We start from the raw sequence: 17,930 nt of genomic DNA, 5'->3' as shown, positions 1-17,930 counted from the left end.
ATGTTTTTGGCCCAGGCTAGCTGGTAACCCACCCATTTTGCAGTGAGGACTAAACCACTCAAGTGCTGAAAGTCCTCCACTGCCTTCCCACCCATGAGTCCCCCTGTGCACCCAGAGAGAGAGACAAGTCCCACAGTTCACTGGGAAAGAATCACAGAACCCAGAGAGTTTACAGTAGCACAAAAAGCCATGGGCTACTGCGTCCCCCAAAGCCCTAGTGATACACACAGCGCTGGCAGGGCTCTGCAGTGTGGCTGCTCACACCCAGGGGTCGATCACCGCGTTAATGCTGCAGTGAAGACGCCCTAGGTCTGGCTTAGCATAGCTGAGGTGCTGCAGATGGGAGCGAACTGAGCAGGCCCAGGGGGAGAGCGCTGAGTGGCTGAGGAATCTTGACCAGTGCCTTCCTGCACTGTGTCTCTAGCCATCTCTATCCGGCTCTCATGCCAAAGGGCCCTTAAGTGCACGGAACAGCCATAATTTTTGCCACAAAAGAAAAAATTAATTGAATTCCCCTGATTGATGGACTCAGAAAAAGCTGTTTGATTTTCTGACGCGTTCTAGTTAGTGTTGGCTTTTCCTGGCTTTGCTCTGAGCTGTGCCGCCCCACCCCGGCACACAGACGGCTGATTAATGGGTTTAATCTCTGCTGTAAAGTTTCCTGTGTGGCCAGAGATGCAGTACAAGCCTTTGGAGGCCAGAAATTCTGGGAATGCTCAGGGCAGCTCTTTTTCTTTCTCCTTGGAGGGCGGAACGTGAATCTCACCACATACAGTTCTGGCGGTTGGGGAGACCCAGGGAAGCACTGAGCTTGGCTTGGCGTTGGGGGTTCTGTCAACATCTCAGCAATTGGGGGCGTTATACCCACTTTAGATCTAACCCCCCTCCCACTCCAAGCCAAGCCCGTCACTACTGACCTGGGTACAGCTGTTGTATAGCTGACGCTCTAGCATTTCGGTGACTTCTGAGTATCTTCTACAAACTAATCCTCAAGTGAGGGGGAGTTTCCTTCCTTTTGGAGACAGCAGAAGGCAGCCGGGTCCTTTGAGATGAGATAAGCTTCAGTGATTCTACAGAGCATGCTGCTCCTCTGAGTGCACTGCAGACCAACTGACCTGCCTCATTATGACTTTTCTACTCTTCCTAAGAGCAAACCGGGGAGGACAGCAGATAGGGCACTGCATGGGGAACCTGGGGTTCTATTCCTGACCTTAGACAAGTCACTGCAGGTATGTCTTCACTGCAGAGCTAACGTGGGTGACTGGCACACTGGTCAGCCTAGCCTGGGTGTGAGCTGCTGTACTGCAAAGCCCTGCCTGAGTTACTGTATCATAGAAATGTCGGGCTGGAAGGAACCTCATTAAGTCCAGCCCCCTGCACTGAGGCAGGGCCAAGCAAACCGAGACCAGCCCTGACAGGTGTTTGTCCAACCTGGTCTTAAAAAGTTCCACTGATGGAGATACCACAATGTCTTACACAGGACACTCCTGTTAATAGACCCCAGAATTATGTTAACCTTTTTCACAACTGCATTGCATTTATTTGTGACCAACTGTAACCCCCAGATCCTTTTAGGCAGTACTCCCATCTATCCGGTTCTTCCCATTGTGCAGTTGTGCATTTTGATTTTTCCTTCTTAAGTGTAGTACTTTGCACTTGTCTTTCTTGAATTTCATCTGGTTGATTTCAGACCAATTCTCCAATTTGTTAAGGTCATTTTGAATTTTGATCTTTTCCTCCAAAGTGCTTGCAACCCCTCCCAGCTTGGTGTGATCTACAGATTTTATAAGCATATTCTCTACTCCATTATCCAAATCATTAATAAAAATATTGACTAGTACCAGATCCAAGACTGACCCCTTCAGGACCCCACTAGATGTGTCCTCCCGGTTTGACAGCAAACAATTGATAACTACTCCTTAAGTACGGTCTTTCAACCAGTTGTACAACCACTTTATAGTAATTTCATCTAGACCACATTTTCCTAGTTTGATTATAAGAATGTCATGTGGCACTGTCAGAAGCCTTACTACAATCAAGATATATCACATCTACTGCTTCACCCCTATCCTCTAAGCTAGCAACCCTGTACAAGAAGGTTGGTTTGACATGATTTGTTCTTGACAAACCCATGCTGGCTATTCCTTATAATCCTATTATCTGCTTTGTGTTTACACATCGATGTTTAATAATTAGTTCCAGTACCTTTCCAAATATTGAAGTTAGCTTTACTGGTCGGGGGGAGGGATAGCTCAGTGGTTTGAGCATTGGCCTGCTAAACCTAGGGTTGTGAGTTCAATCCTTGAGGGGGCCATTTAGGGATCTGGGGCAAAAATTGGGGGATTGGTCCTGCTTTGAGCAGGGGGTTGGACTAGATGACCTCCTGAGGTCCCTTCCAACCCTGATATTCTATGATTCTATGATAATTCCTGGGGTCCTCTTAGTTCCTTTTTTAAATATAGGTTCTATGTTTGCCCTTCTCCAGTCCTCTGGGACCTTACCCATCATCCATGAGTTCTTGAAGATAATTGCTAATGTTCCAGGACTGCTTCAGCTAGTTTCTTGAGTACCCCAGGATGAATTTCATCAGGCCCCACTGACTTGAATACATCTAACTTACGTACATATTATTAACCTGTTCTTTCCCTATTTTGGCTGCCATTCCTTCCCCCCTTGTTGTTGTTAATATTAATTGTGTTAAGTATTTGGTCACTATTAACCTTTTTAGTGAAGACTGAAGCAAAATAGGCATTAAACACCTCAGCCTTCTTGATGTCACCAGTTATTAGCTCTCCTTTCCCACTAAGCAGAGGACCGCCACTTGCTTTTGTCTCTCTCTTGCTCCTAGCACAGGCGCCGACTCTGTGGGTGCTCCAGCCCCGGAGCACCCATGGAGAAAAATTAGCAGGTGCTTAGCACCCACGGACAGCCAAGCTCCCCTGCCCCCCCAGCGCCTCTCCCCCACTGGCAGCCCCGCTGATCACTCCTCCCCCTCCCTCCCAGCGCCTGCCGCGAACAGCTTTTCGCGGTGTGCAGGTCAGCTCCGGGAAGGAGGGGGAGGAGCGGGGACAGGGTGTGCTCAGGGGAGGGGGCAGGAAGAGGCAGGGTGGGGGTGAAGCAGTGCCAGGAAGAGGAGGGCACTTGGGGGAAGGGATGGAGTGGGGGCAGGGTGGGGGCGGAGCAGAGGCGGGAAGAGGCAGGGTGGGGGTGGGGACTTGGGGGAAGAGGTGGAGTGGGGGCAGGGCCTGTGATGGTGGGGTGGGGTCGAGTACACCCCCGGGTAGAGGGGAAGTCGGCGCTTATGGCTCCGAGTACATTTAAAGAAGCTCTTCCTATTGCCTTTTGTATTCCTTACTAGGTGTAACTCATTTTGTGTCTTAGCCTTTCTGATTTTGTCCCTACATGCTTGCGCTGTTCTTCGGTACTCCTCCTTAGCAATCTGTCCATGATTCTACTTTTTGTAAGATTCCTTTTTGATTATCAGGTCATTAAAGAGCTCCTGATGGAGCCATATTGGCTTCTTATTATTCATCCTACGGTTCCGTCCCATCAGAATACTTTGCAGATGCGCCTTTACTATGGTCTCCTTGAGAAACAGCCAGCACTCCTGAACAACCTTTTTCTCTTAGATTTTCTTCCCATGGGACCTTACCTACCAGTTCTCTGCGTTTGCGGAGGTCTTCTTCTTTGAACTCCATTGTCCTTATTCAGCTCCTCTCACTCCTTCCTTACCTTAGCATCATTAAATCTGACATTGCATGGTCACTTTCACCTTAAGCATCCTCATTGAGGTCACGTACTCATCGCCGTCTATGTGGCTAGGACTTCTGGGGGCACGTCCCATGGTTCTTACTGCTGCAGTAAGTCAAGCCACTCTATGATTCTTTCCCACAGTGAATCGTGGGAAACCTTGTTGTCTGTCCTAATTTGTGTGAAGTCATTGGAGGATTAGTGGCACTCAAGTGGTTGAGCCTGTTCCCTCCCTGCAAAGTGGGGAGATTACCCACCTCAGTGAAAGCAACACCAGGGATCAAACCCACCCCCAGCCGGGCCAGCTAGCCTGGACTGAAAGCACCAACGCACCTGGGTGAAATGGTTTTGTGTGTGGACAGGAAGGGGGCTAGGGACAAGACCACTACAGAGTTGATTCAGGGGAAGACATACCTTTCTCTCTCTATTCCTCTCTTTCCCTCTTCCCCTTTCTCCAGTGAGAAGGCCAGGCGGTCTCTCCCTAGGTGTGTGTACAGCACCAATACAATGGGGCCCTACTTTCAGGTGAGGTCTCTATGTGCCTGTGACCCAGGTGGCCCCCAATAACAGCTGGCAGAGGGTACACCTTACCACAACTCACATCAGGTCTGACATGCTCATTGCCCCAACACACTGTTGTCATTATCGGTGTCTAAAAGGGGTCATGTGCAGACTGGTAACACGCTGGTCATTAATGTTGTTGCGTGGGGCATGTACGGGTGGTGTATAAACAGTTATAGATGTGTGCCGGAAGTGTGTTTGTGTTTGGCAAGCAGTGCATTAGCCCAGCCAGCCCTAGATAGAGGAATGTTGTTTCACCTGCTTGACTGTGTCTCCACTGTAAATTCGCAAGGGGAGGCTAGACACAATGGAAGTAGATTTACATATAAGGTAAACAAAGCCATCTAACTAGCAAGTGGGGGAGATGACCACTTAATTATCATGCTGGGGGCTAGAGGCTGTACCCCCAGGAAGCCTTCCCGGCTCTTGAAACAGAGAAATGGCCTTTGGGAAATAGAAGCAGAAACAGAAAGCAATTTTGGCATCCATCACCTGAGGGACACAAGAGGCCAGAGCTCTTGACACCTGAGAAAGGTGGATCCCTCAGCCCAGGGGGAACTGAGAACTGGCTATAGGTGAGAAACCTGCTTAGACAATGATTGTAACTTGCTGAAGTTAAGTTTTAGTCACTAGAAAGCGTGTTGTGTCTGTAATCTTGTCTGTCTCTTTCACCCTCACTTGAAATCACTTGAACCTGCGGTCGTTGTTAATAATCTTATTCTTGTTTTATTACAAAACCATCTCAGTGCTGTTCTAGCAAAGTGTGGGTCGGCAGCTAACCTAGCAGGCTGATGGGGACTCCGTGTCTCTTTGCAGGCCACAAACTTAATAACTTCTGTGAGCGTGCAGTCAGAGCGACTGACCACTGCAGAGAGACGTCTCTGAGGAGCTGGGGTTCACTGATTGCTAACTGCAAGACCAGGTTTGGACGGGCAGAGTCCTGCAGAGTTTGCTGGCCAGGCAGACAGGCTGGCATGGTGGGGGACTGCTACAGAGTTTAGCAGCAACAGCAAAGCTCACTCCTGCAGAGGCAGAGTGGTGACACGGTGGCTCACAGTTCTGGGGGACCTGAGCAAGACATCACAGTGCCACGGTGATACAGCTTATAAATAAGGATGAGTCATAGAATCATAGAATATCAGGGTTGGAAGGGACCTCAGGAGGTCATCTAGTCCAACCCCCTGCTCAAAGCAGGAACAATCCCCAAATAAATCATCCCAGCCAGGGCTTTGTCAAGCCTGACCTTAAAAACTTCTAAGGAAGGAGATTCTACCACCTCCCTAGGTGACGCATTCCAGTGTTTCACCACCCTCCTAGTGAAAAAGTTTTTCCTAATATCCAACCTAAACCTCCCCCACTGCAACTTGAGACCATTACTCCTTGTTCTGTCATCTGCTACCACTGAGAACAGTCTAGATCCATCCTCTTTGGAACCCCCTTTCAGGTAGTTGAAAGCAGCTATCAAATCCCCCCTCATTCTTCTCTTCTGTAGACTAAACATCCCCAGTTCCCTCAGCCTCTCCTCATAACTCATGTGTTCCAGTCCCCTAATCATTTTTGTTGCCCTCCGCTGAACTCTTTCCAATTTTTCCACATCCTTCTTGTAGTGTGGGGCCCAAAACTGGACACAGTACTCCAGATGAGGCTCACCAGTGTCGAATAGAGGGGAATGATCACGTCCCTTGATTTGCTGGCTATGGCCCTACTTATACATCCCAAAATGCCATTGGCCTTCTTGGCAACAAGAGCACACTGTTGACTCATATCCAGCTTCTCATCCACTGTAACCCCTAGGTCCTTTTCTGCAGAACTGCTGCCGAGCCATCCGGTCCCTAGTCTGTAGCAGTGCATGGGATTCTTCCGTCCTAAGTGCAGGACTCTGCACTTTTCCTTGTTGAACCTCATCAGATTTCTTTTGGCCCAATCCTCCAATTTGTCTAGGGCCCTCTGCATCCTATCCCTACCCTCCAGCGTATCTACCACTCCTCCCAGTTTAGTGTCATCTGCAAACTTGCTGAGAGTGCAATCCACACCATCCTCCAGATCATTTATGAAGATATTGAACAAAACCGGCCCCAGAACTAACCCTTGGGGCACTCCACTTGATACCGGCTGCCAACTAGCCATGGAGCCATTGATCACTACCCGTTGAGCCCGACAATCTAGCCAGCTTTCTATCCACCTTATAGCCCATTCATCCAGCCCATACTTCTTTAACTGGAGAAGGCCGGTGGGAGGGAGGAGAAAGGGAGCTGGGATGAACATGTTCCATACTCAAAAGGCACCGGCTCACCCTGTTGGTACCTGAGCTCAGAGGAGGGGAGGAGACAGACAGACAGACACTGCAGATGCACGCAAAACCCACCCGCATCCCAGAAGAAAAGCCATTACATGCTTGACATGATGTGGTTTATCATCCTGCAGGTGGCAGCCCTGGCCCGCTTCCTGCCCTCAAATTCTCTAACCCTGTGTCAGTGGCCTCGTCTCCCACAGTTAATGGAGAACATTATCCGTACAGCTACCAGAATCCAAGGGCACCGGACTCTGATTCTCCACCATGCTCATGACTCTTCTGGGGGAGTTCGCTTCCCTTCTCCTACTTCATTCTGGTCTTTTACTGTCCCTCTTCACTTTCCATCTTCCCATTCGTTCTTCTTTTCTTTTCCCCCTCTTGTCTCTTGGTCTTTCTTTCCCACCACGTCTCTCTCCCATTCCGTCCTCTGTCTCATTTTCAGGTGGCTTTGTTTTAATGGTTATTTATTTAAAGGTACAGCATACCCACTGACCCATGCACACCCCCACCCTTTCCCACACACAAGTAGAGGGAGCAGGCCACAAAGACCGATCCCCTCCAGGTGTCCCTCTCCAGATCAGCATGAAGTCTGCAGTGGCTGCCTAGATTGTGTCTGTTCCGGAGAGCAATCTGGGAGAGCAGGAAGGGAACAGAAGGAGGAGCAGATGAAAGGAGGGGAGAGTTTACGGAAGGGGGGAAATAAATGGAAAACAAAATAAAGCACCAGTATGACCAAGCTGGCAAGATAAACAGCCCGTGTCAGTCTGATGGAGCAGTAAAGAGCTTTCTATAAAGCAGTTAATACCCTAATAAAAATCATTTTTACTACTGAGCTATAAACCAGCTTCTCTCTATCTTCTCCCAGACTCTGGTGCCAGACCCGATCTCCATGCTCTGGGCTGAGCAGAAGGAAGCTGGAGCATCAGGGACTATAACTGCAGGCAGTTCAGATACTGCAGTGAGGAGCACTGTGTCTATCACCCATCACCATAGCATCTGGGCAGCTCAAAAACATTTGTGAATTCAGCCTCACACCACTCCCCCCGGTGGATCAGTATCACTAAGCCTTTTGTTATAGATGGGGAACTGAGACAGGGAGGTGATGGGGTGCGGGGGGGGGTAACTTGCTTGAGGTCACACAGAGTCTGGGCTAGGAACTGAACTAAAATCTCCTGAGTCCCAGCCCACTGCATTCACCACAAGGCCATCCTTGCTATTGAGATGCACCCCTTGACAGAAATCCACAAAACACATCCTAGTCATCTCCAGGAGTTCAACCACCATGAGACAGGCCCCAGGAAAATCACGACACTGGCTTGGAAATCGTGCATTTTAAAAATAATACACTTTGGTTTCTTGGTATATTCCTTCCCGGTTTCAAAGCCGGGAGGTCACACACACTTCCTGGTTTCAATGCTTTCTCCACAGCCACGAGGGCTAGCAATGTGCATTTTCTCTTCACTGAAAGGTGGGCTCCTCCCACATTCACCTGGCTCCGGAAGCTGGGGCCTGAAGAGCAAATACTGCGAGAATCGCAATAAAATGACAAGAGCCAGTAACACTGTGAGCACGCACCCCCCTCCCATCGGAGTGCAGGCTGCTCCTTTAAAAACCGCCAAGATCCCCTCGCTGGAATAAAGGCAACGCAAATAACTTTTTGAAAAAGAAAACGTTCCTTTTGGAAACTAGCAATGGTTCATGTTTGGCGAGACGGGGTTCTAGCTGCAGAGGCTCTGGCTCCCTAGTAGATGGGGAGTGCAGTGTCCAGCAAGCACTCGTCTTGGAATCACAGCATGGCTGAGGAAAAGGAGACTTGGGCTGAACAGGGGGACGCTGTGGAGATGCAGAATAGGGCACAAGGTGCTCCCACCCCCGTCTGACAGCTGCGAGGGGTCTCCTTCAGGTGGGGGAGGTGGGGTCAGCGTCAGGCCTTGGCTAGCAGGGGGCATCCTGCCACCATCACCCCAGCCTGGAAACTGGAAACCACAAGCAAGCCTCCATTTTGCATGGTACCGGTGACTGCAGGCAGTTCAGCCCTATGGGGTGGATCCATGTGCGGCGGGCAATACACATGGCTCCTGTATAATTCAGACACACATGGGGAGCCGGGCTAGAACCCCAGACCTTCGGCTCCAAGCCCTTGGCCCCTAGAGAGTCACTCCAGCTAACACTGGCTGTAGGTCCCTTATCCTGTCTGTGAGCCCAGCCACTAGAGGCCGACATCACTCACAAAGCCAGGACTTCCCACAGCAAGGTTGGATTGTGCCAGCGCCCCCGTCTCGGATGCCCCATGGGACATGCTATGGCAGGCTCAGCTGATGGCCATCCCACTCAATTACATGGGAAATTCCTATCCCTGACCCCAGGGCCAGGCCAGCACACCTCCTCTAGCAGGCTGAGGCTCCTGGGACGAGCAGGGCTCATCCTCGCAGTGCAGGGCATCACATGTATCTGTGAGACTGAGAACTCAGCACACGTCTGACACCAGGGACAGACTCACAGCCTGTCAGGCGCTGCTAACCGCAGGCGAAAACAGCAGGTGCCGCAGAACCCCGAAAAGCCAAGAGGACAGTCCCTGTCACTGCTGAGCCCATCAGCCTGACTCTGTGTCACACTCGCCTTGTGCAACGCCTTCCAGGCCGTGCAGGGTAAAGCCAACAATACAACCTCGGGTGCAGGGACTGAACCTTTGCAGCTATTGCATGAGCCACAGGCCAAGAACTTACAGGCAGGAATTAGCCAGTCAATTCATTTGGGGGAATCACATGTAGCTGACGGGGGACTCAAGAAGGGAACACAGCGCAAACGTCACCCAGCAGCGCTCGCCTGCACACCTGCTGGCCACAACCCCGACCTGATCCAAAGATGGAAAGAGCAGTATTGCAGCTTTGTTACTCCAGGACGCTGCACTTGGCCCATTCTCCCTCCCCACCACACACATGCATGTGCCCTTGTGCGCACAGCATGAGCAGGAGTTACTGGACAGGGTCTTTTATCTAAGACAATGAGGGGAAAAAAATACTGCTTGCAAGATCTTCAATGATCAAAGCACAGCTAAACTTATGTCACTTAGCACCTGTATCTTTCTCTCTTGTAGGGTTTCAGCTAAGCATTAGTCTCACACACACACACACACAGTATAATTTCATTCTAAAATGGCATCAAGAAAACTGCACATAAGAACGAACCAAGGTACTGTCTTCCAGAGAGAGCACAGCATGGGTGTCTCCTCTGTAACAAGCTGCAACAACTCTGAGAATAGACGGGCTGCTGCCTCGACAGACTCCGTACTGCGGATCTGCTCCTAGCAACTGCGGGAGCCAGTGGGGAGGAGGTGGCCTGCTCTGTGTTTGGGCAGGAGGGGATCCCATAGGTCTGACCTGTGGAAAGCTCAGAGGGGCTCAGACTGGGAGGTGTTAATGGGAGATCTGGGGGATGGGAGAAGATGACTCACCATGAGGAAGGTCAGAGGTCAGGTGAGGCATGACATAGCTCCGGATTAGCTCCCACTGAAAGTCGTCGTCCTCCCGTTGACTGTACTCACACTGGTTTAAATCCACGTCTTCCTCAAAGGTGCAGCCGGCTGCCGTGGGGAGAGGGAGAGGGAGAGAGAGAGAGAGAGAGAGAGTCAGTGCCATGGGAAATGCAGCAAGCTTGGCCGCAACGGGACAGCAGCAAAAGTGCCAATGGGACCAGGTGAGAGAAAGGAAAAAACCTTCATGCCTGGCTGAAACTACCTGCCAGCCCCCCTCACAGATGGCATGAGGCAGGCAGACCCCCAGGGCAGGGCTATGGTAGGAGAACTCATACTTCCTCACCCTAACAGGACTTGACTTCTAACCCTAGACATAACAGCAGGCTGACGTGCGAATCTCCACTCCCCTGGACTTCACAGGGCATGTCTTGCAGCTACTACACACAGATCCCAACATGCGCACGCGCACACCACCACCCCCCCCAGCAGACACAGACCTACACACACACACGGATCCCAACACAACACAACACACACACACCCCAGCGGACAGAGGCCTCCCCTCTTTCTAAAGCCACCTTCTCCCCTTTAAGCTCCCCACAAGCAAGCCCAGAATAATGCCCATCGTTCCCCGGCCCAGTCCCGCGTCTGAAGGGGACCTGGGGGTGACAGGGGCACTGAGAAGATTATTCAGAAGGCAGCAGCTGGAAAACCTGGATCATTTAAGCTTTGCATTGGTGGCACTGAGCCTGCCTTGCCCTCCTACAGGCCCTGAAATGAGCCACCGTGCAGAAAGGTGGATTTTTAAATGGAGATAGCCAGGTTATTTCTTGTCCCGGTAGCAGCGGAACTACAGGGCCAGGGAGGGAGGGGGCACAGAGCTGGGCAAGGCCTCAGTGGTAAGGTCAGCTCTCCTGTTCACACCCAGGCAGGGATCAATCAGGATGGATGCTGCTCCAGCCCTCCAGCATCCTCCAGAGCAGCGATCCTCCAGCAGGAGAGGAGGGGCAGGGAATACAGGATATGCACACATGCAGGATGTAGGCAGCTACTCCTCCTATGGGGGCTTATTCTAATGCAGACCATAGGGGGACCCCATGTGGCGAGGCGAGGCAGCCCAGGCCACGTTAGGGTAAAGCATTACACCAGAACTAACACAGGTGATCGGCACCTGGCTTGGCCTACCCTTCAGTCCCCAACACACATTCAGACCCAGTCCTCATAAGCTGTGATGGGGCCCCATCCCTCTTGCCTGCAAGGAAGCACCAACAAGGATGATGCAGCTAAACTCAGAGCCTTGCATTGCTGTTTGTCCCCAGGGAGCTGCCAGTGCTTTTCGGGGATGATATTTAAGCTGTTCTATCCCAGACACGTGCAGTTCAGAGGGGAATAAAGCGATGGTTATGCGGAGTCTGTTTTAAATGCAGCATAAAACGGCAGCCGGGTGACCAGAAAGCAACAGACACGGAATGAGACGTTTAGTACCAAATACAGCAAGGATGAAACACAGACGTGGGAATGGCAGTCTCCGGGGGCAGCCGGGGTCATGATCCCCTTGCTGATTGGTTATGTTTCATGTCTAATCAACCAGCCTTAGAAAATAACGAAGAGCCTCGTTATCCCGCCTGTGAGGCTGGAAGGGAAGGCAGGTTGCGTGCCTGGTGAACCGGTGCCAGCTTTGGGAACAAAGACACCTCTTGGACCCACGTTCTGCATCGCGCAGCTGTATGATCACTGCAGTTCACACACAGGGAGGAATGTAGAGACAGCACCGATCACGTTTGGATCCAGAGCAGGTTTGGATCCACACCCGCAGCAGAGTTCCAGGATGCTGAGATTATCTGGGAGTGGTTTGGTTGGGTATTATAGACATAGGGGACAGCCACAAAATGTGGATCTGGATTATCACCCCACTCCAAAGTTCAGGGGTAGGGTGATCAGAGCCAGGCTCAAGTGCAAATACCTCAGCTACCCGCCCACATCCCTATCGCTGCAAGGCCAGCTGTCACTCACAGCCGCTGGCCCCCAGCATTTTAAAGTGAAAGACAACAATGGTCATAATAAGAAAAGGAGGACTTGTGGCACCTTAGAGACTAACCAATTTATTTGAGCATGAGCTTTCGTGAGCTACAGCTCACTTCATCGGATGCATACTGTGGAAACTGCAGAAGACATTATATACACAGAGACCATGAAACAATACCTCCTCCCACCCCACTCTCCTGCTGGTAATAGCTTATCTAAAGTGATCATCAAGTTGGGCCATTTCCAGCACAAATCCAGGTTCTCTCACCCCCTCACCCCCCTCCAAAAACCACACACACAAACTCACTCTCCTGCTGGTAATAGCCTATCCAAAGTGACCACTCTCCTTACAACGTGCATGAAAATCAAGGTGGGCCATTTCCAGCACAAATCCAGGTTTTCTCACACACCCCCCCCACAAACTCACTCTCCTGCACATTGTGGGGAGAGTGGTCAGTTTGGATGAGCTATTGCCAGCAGGAGAGTGAGTTTGTGGGGGGGGGGGGGTTGAGAAAACCTGGATTTGTGCTGCAAATGGCCCACCTTGATTATCATGCACATTGTAGGGAGAGTGGTCACTTTGGATAGGCTATTACCAGCAGGAGAGTGAGTTTGTGTGTGTGGTTTTTGGAGGGGGGTGAGAGAACCTGGATTTGTGCTGGAAATGGCCCACCTTGATTATCATACACATTGTGAAGAGAGTGGTCACTTTGGATGGGCTATTACCAGCAGGAGAGTGAGTTTGGGGGGGGGGGGGGGCCGGAGGGTGAGAAAACCTGGATTTGTGCTGGAAATGGCCCAACTTGATGATCACTTTAGATAAGCTATTACCAGCAGGAGAGTGGGGTGGGAGGAGGTATTGTTTCATGGTCTCTGTGTATATAATGTCTTCTGCAGTTTCCACAGTATGCATCCGATGAAGTGAGCTGTAGCTCACGAAAGCTCATGCTCAAATAAATTGGTTAGTCTCTAAGGTGCCACAAGTCCTCCTTTTCTTTTTCCGAATACAGACTAACCCAGCTGTTACTCTGAAAAATGGTCATAATCTTATCTCAGTGGAATGACGTACAGCTCTGTGCATAGCGCGAATGGGGCAGAAGGAAGGAATAGGGTTTGCCAAAAGGGTAACATTGGCAGAAGGCAAAATGGGGGGGAGGGGTCCCAAACTTCTCGAAAGGGCTTTACAGAGAGCAAAACAAAGCAGAAAAGTCAGGCTAGAAACCAGGTGTCCTGCTGCTGAACACTGAACACTGCACCCCACTGGCTCCCTCGACTGCAGAGCGGGGAAAGGCACTTGGTTGAGCATAGCTAATGCCAGCAAGCCTGGTTAGAAAATGCCCAGAAACACCAGCGCATACGCAAGGTAAACCAGCTTTGTGATTCCGTCTGATATAGCCGAGCGCAGTCCCTAGCCTCCCGCCCCCCTCCAGCCTGCAGAAGGATGGCGCTCTGATGTCTCATCCTATGAATACTTCCCCCATGGCCGGGACCCGGGATGCTTTTATGTTCATTCATCTGTGCACCAGCCAAACCAAAAAAGGAGCTGGGGATTTGATTTTGTACAGCATGTAACTGGTACAGCTTGGCTTGTTAAACACTGACCTATTGTTCCATTAAAGCCACAGATTACACGCAGGCTAAGGCTTCGGTAATAATTAATACCGGCCCCCTGGGCTGAGTAGAGCAGCCCATTAAGAAACCCCTGAGCAAGCACAAAGAACAAAGGCAAATACCCCATAAATAGGCCGGTGCTCAGGCTCTGCCCAGCCCTTTGTGTTATTTCATTCGCTTTTTCCTATTTTTCCACAAATTACATCAGCCAGTTCTCACCGGGGCTCAGGAATCTGTGCTCAGGCAATTAGCAGCTTCACAAGGGCCTAGCATGGAAATTGCTACCCAGGCAAGTACCAGGATGGCTCTACAGCCTGTGGGACATGCGGGCCAGAGCACGGGGCTTGGCACCACTAATGCCCCTGGAGTGGATTTCCCTACTCCTTAAGCAGGGAGCAGTGGGTTCACAACCACAGGCCCGGCCTGCCCCCACATGCAGACAGGGAGCAGCCCCTTCCAGCCAACAGCCTATTGATGGGTGCTGGCTGCTGTGTGCGCGCTTTGTGTGTGCACACACATGCTGCTCTTCCCACACACTGGCATAGCATGCTCATCCCACCACGTGCCAGCACCCCAGCGCCCACGCAGCTCGCCCCTGGCACTCACAGACAAGGGCACTCCCCTCAAACAGGCACCCATGAGCCCCACACCTCACATGCATGTACACTGGCCCCTCAATACTCACTCACACGCTATCCCCCAACACACACAGATGCACCCCCTCATGCACCGACACCCCAACTCCCTGAGGCGCAGTCTCCCCTACACAAAGGTAGCTCCGACCACCCACACATACCTCTGCACCCAGGTGAACTCCACCTCTCTGTGCGCCATGGTGGGTGGCTGGATACTCAGCAGCGGTTGGCTGCAACAGCTCCAAAACCAGCATGGGTATGCCCAGGGCCCTGAGCTATTCCTCCAACACAGAGAACAACTCGCGTCGATCCACCCTGAGCCAGCCTTTGCCAAAGGCCACCACAAGGCTCTGCCAAAGTTCCCATCCCACCGGCTAACTAGACGCTCCACCACAGAGGCGGCTTGGTCCAGTGAGCAGGGCCCCAGACTAGGACTTGGGAGATCTGGGGCTACTCTCAGCTCTGCCACTATCCAACTTGGGCAAGTCCCGTCCCCTCTCTGTACCTCAGTTTCCTCTCCCAGCCTCTCTCTAGTTAGATTGGTAACTCCTGGGGGAGAGGCGGCTTTCCACTCTGTGTACCTAACCTCAGTGCTACTGGCAGAGAATCTTAGAACTGGAAGGGACCTCGAGAGGTCAACTAGACCAGTCCCCTGCACTTATGGCAGAACTAAGTATTATCTAGACTATCCCTGACAGGTGTTTGTCTAACCTGCTCTTAAAAATCTCCAATGATGGAGATTCCACCACCTCCCCTAGGCAATTTATTCCAGTGGTTACCCACCCTGACAGGAAGTTTTTCCTAATGTCCAACCTAAACCTCCCTTGCTGCAATTTAAGCCCATTGCTTCTTGGCCTATCCTCAGAGGTTAACAAGAACAATTCTTCTCCCTTCTCCTTGTAACAACCTTTTATGTACTTGAAAACTGTTATCGTGTCCCCTCTCAGTCTTCTCTTCTCCAGACTAAACAAACCCAGTTTTTTCCCCTCTTCCCTCAGAGGTCATGTTTTGGTTGCTCTTCTCTGGACTTTCTCCAATTTGTCCGCATCCTTCCTGACATGTGGTGCCCAGAACTGGACTCAATACTCCAGCTGAGGCCTAATCAGCGCAGAGTTGAGCAGGAGATTTACTTCTCATGTCTTGCTTACAACACTCCTGCTAATACTAATGGCATAATTCATTTACATCCATGACTAAACCAATATAGATAAGCCAGTACAAAAGGCTTTGTGGTGTAAGAGCAGCTATCTGCAGTTGAGTTACACCTGGTCTCAGCTGACTTAAGATAAACAAAATCTTCCCTCACAGGACTAGGGAAGGCAATGTGGCCTAATGGCTAGGACACTGGGCTACGAGTCAGGAGATTTGGGTTCTAGTCCAGGCTCTGGCCTGTTGGGCGACCCGGGGCAAGTCAGTATAATAAGGAAAACCACACTGGATTGCCTGCCAGGAAGAGGAGTGCTCCCTGCCCCCTATGCAGCAGGGGGCCCTGAACTGCAGGATCACACTCCTGTTAGACACAAATTCCCCTGCAGTCAGGCTCCTCCCACCGCAGGGAGCAAGGAGGGCTGCATGGATCCAGAGCAGACACAGTTGTGTTGCACACAGGTCTCTCCAAGGCCGCCGAAAGGCTCTGTCCCACCCAGTGCTGCTGGATCTGCACCCACCCAAAGGCAAAGCAATATTCAGTGCTGACAAATGGACAGGGTGCCTGCCTGCACCCACAGCTCATTTAATACAAGAAATGAACAGAAAGTGGGTCCCAGTGCACTGGAGTGGGTGCCTGCCACATGGGCAGGCTGCTGTCCACACCTCCCACCTGATTTAAGGGCCTGGCTAAAGGGGTGAGGCAGCACACGCATCAGCACATTAATCCAGCTGGCAGTTCTTTGAAGCTACACCAGGCTCTCCCCTTGTGCCAGCCAATACAGGAATAATAAAAGAATCACTTTTTTTAAATGCATGAGTGCAACATTGATTAGTCTCCTTAAAATGCCTGGGTATGTGTCATCCCAAAGGACCCCCCAAAGCACTTTCTAAATACCACGCAGTACATACAAGGAATGGCTTCGCCTGCCACTACAATGCAGCCACCTTAGGGGTGTAGCATGGCAGCTGCTTAAACAACCCACAGCAACATTGTCCCCACCAGTTTAGGGCAGGAAGTGAAGATGGGACTATAGTCCAGGGAAACTTCCAGGAGGGATTTATTGGGAATTGCATGACATCAGGATACCTAATTCAGGCCTTGATTTCCCCTACAGGACCATGGTGTCTCAGCACTCACCAGGGTCTCAGCTTCACATCCCACCCAAAAGCCAGCACTTCCAGGTGCACAGAGCCTGCCTACCAGGAGTAATACAGAGGCAGTAATGGCACCTGCTGGGTGACCAACAGCAAGCTGAGTTTTCATGGCAGTTCTCTCGTCGCATACAGGCCAAAGCAGGCCCTGCTTCGCTTACAAGAACAAACGCGAGCACAGCCACGAACGAGGGGCCAGGGCCACAGGGAGAGGGAAGGGTTGACGGGGCGTGCACTGCTCACCCCCCAGAGTTCCTCCCCGCACTCTCAAAAGCGAGCTCAGCCTCCAATGAGACGGACACGCTTAGTGCAGTTTGGCTTAGAAAGGAAAGGGGGAGGAGGAGCCGTGAGAGAAGCAGATAAAATATCAGCATGCTGGAGCAAGGCAGCCGCCCCTCATTCCTGGAGCTGAGCACGGACTGAAGCTTGGTGAGGGTACAAAATACTGAAATCCCATTCCCCAAACAAACGCATTCCCAAGGGGATTAGAAGTGGAAATACTCTGGGAGGAGGTGCAGGCTTTTCTTTGAGGTTTCCAGCCCCATTTTACACCCACTAGGGGTTCAGAGAAGGGCCAGGAAGATGCAGAGTTACCAGGACTAATCCCAGTTCTGGAAGGGATTAAACCTTGTGCTCAGGGTTTAAACCCATCTCTGCTAGCGACCATAATTCGACCCATGGGCGGGGGGGGCAGATTACCCCACAGCTGTTATGGTAGCATTCTTCTTACACCTGCCTCTGACACATCTTCTGCTGGCCACCGTCAGAGACAGGACAGTGGGTCGCGTGGCCAGTCTGTCCCATTTTGGAGTGATTCCCCATTGAGGCTCAAGCCTTATGTGGTTTGCCTGTTAGGAACATCAGCATGAGATGCACAAAGAGGCCGTTTGAAGAACCACTGAAATACAAACACAGCCCTTCCACAGCTGAACTCCACGGCCAGCCAGCTGCCCTTCTCCGCGTGAGCAGCAGCAGGTAGCTTTGTTATGCTCGCAAGTTTTTATCAAAACATTTATTTAAAAACAGGTTGTTACAAGAACTAGAGCCAAGGTGCCAGACACAGGTGCAGTCCGGAGGATGGAACTCACGACTTCATGTAACGGAATGCGGCTGCAATAGGTGCACCGGGTTTGGCGTGCCCCCTAGTGGCAATTCTGATTATAGTACTACTTGGAACAGGAACTTGCCCGCTAATCAACGCTAACTAGAATCCTTAAAGGAAATTTGGGGTGGGCGGTGTTTGGAGATTGAATTGGAGGCCTCAATGCCTCCATCTTCC

General features: G+C 51.2%; 1 protein-coding gene across 6 annotated transcripts in view; it reads right to left on the bottom strand.

Annotated features, from left to right (window-relative positions):
* PTPRU (protein tyrosine phosphatase receptor type U) overlaps window positions 1-17,930 on the bottom strand; it is a 309,921-nt gene that overhangs the window by 205,825 nt on the left and 86,166 nt on the right. For all 6 annotated transcript variants that reach the window (XM_074934544.1, XM_074934543.1, XM_074934545.1 and 3 more), the window contains exon 2: window positions 10,059-10,187. In XM_074934544.1, coding sequence (XP_074790645.1) covers window positions 10,059-10,187 — 129 coding nt within the window. The remainder of the gene's footprint in view (window positions 1-10,058; window positions 10,188-17,930) is intronic.

Source organism: Natator depressus, chromosome 19 (genome assembly GCF_965152275.1).
Source record: "Natator depressus isolate rNatDep1 chromosome 19, rNatDep2.hap1, whole genome shotgun sequence".
In the NCBI taxonomy this organism is placed as follows: Eukaryota; Metazoa; Chordata; order Testudines; family Cheloniidae; genus Natator; species Natator depressus.
Note: the sequence above shows the minus strand (reverse complement) of the source record. Positions and strands in the feature narration are given on the sequence as shown.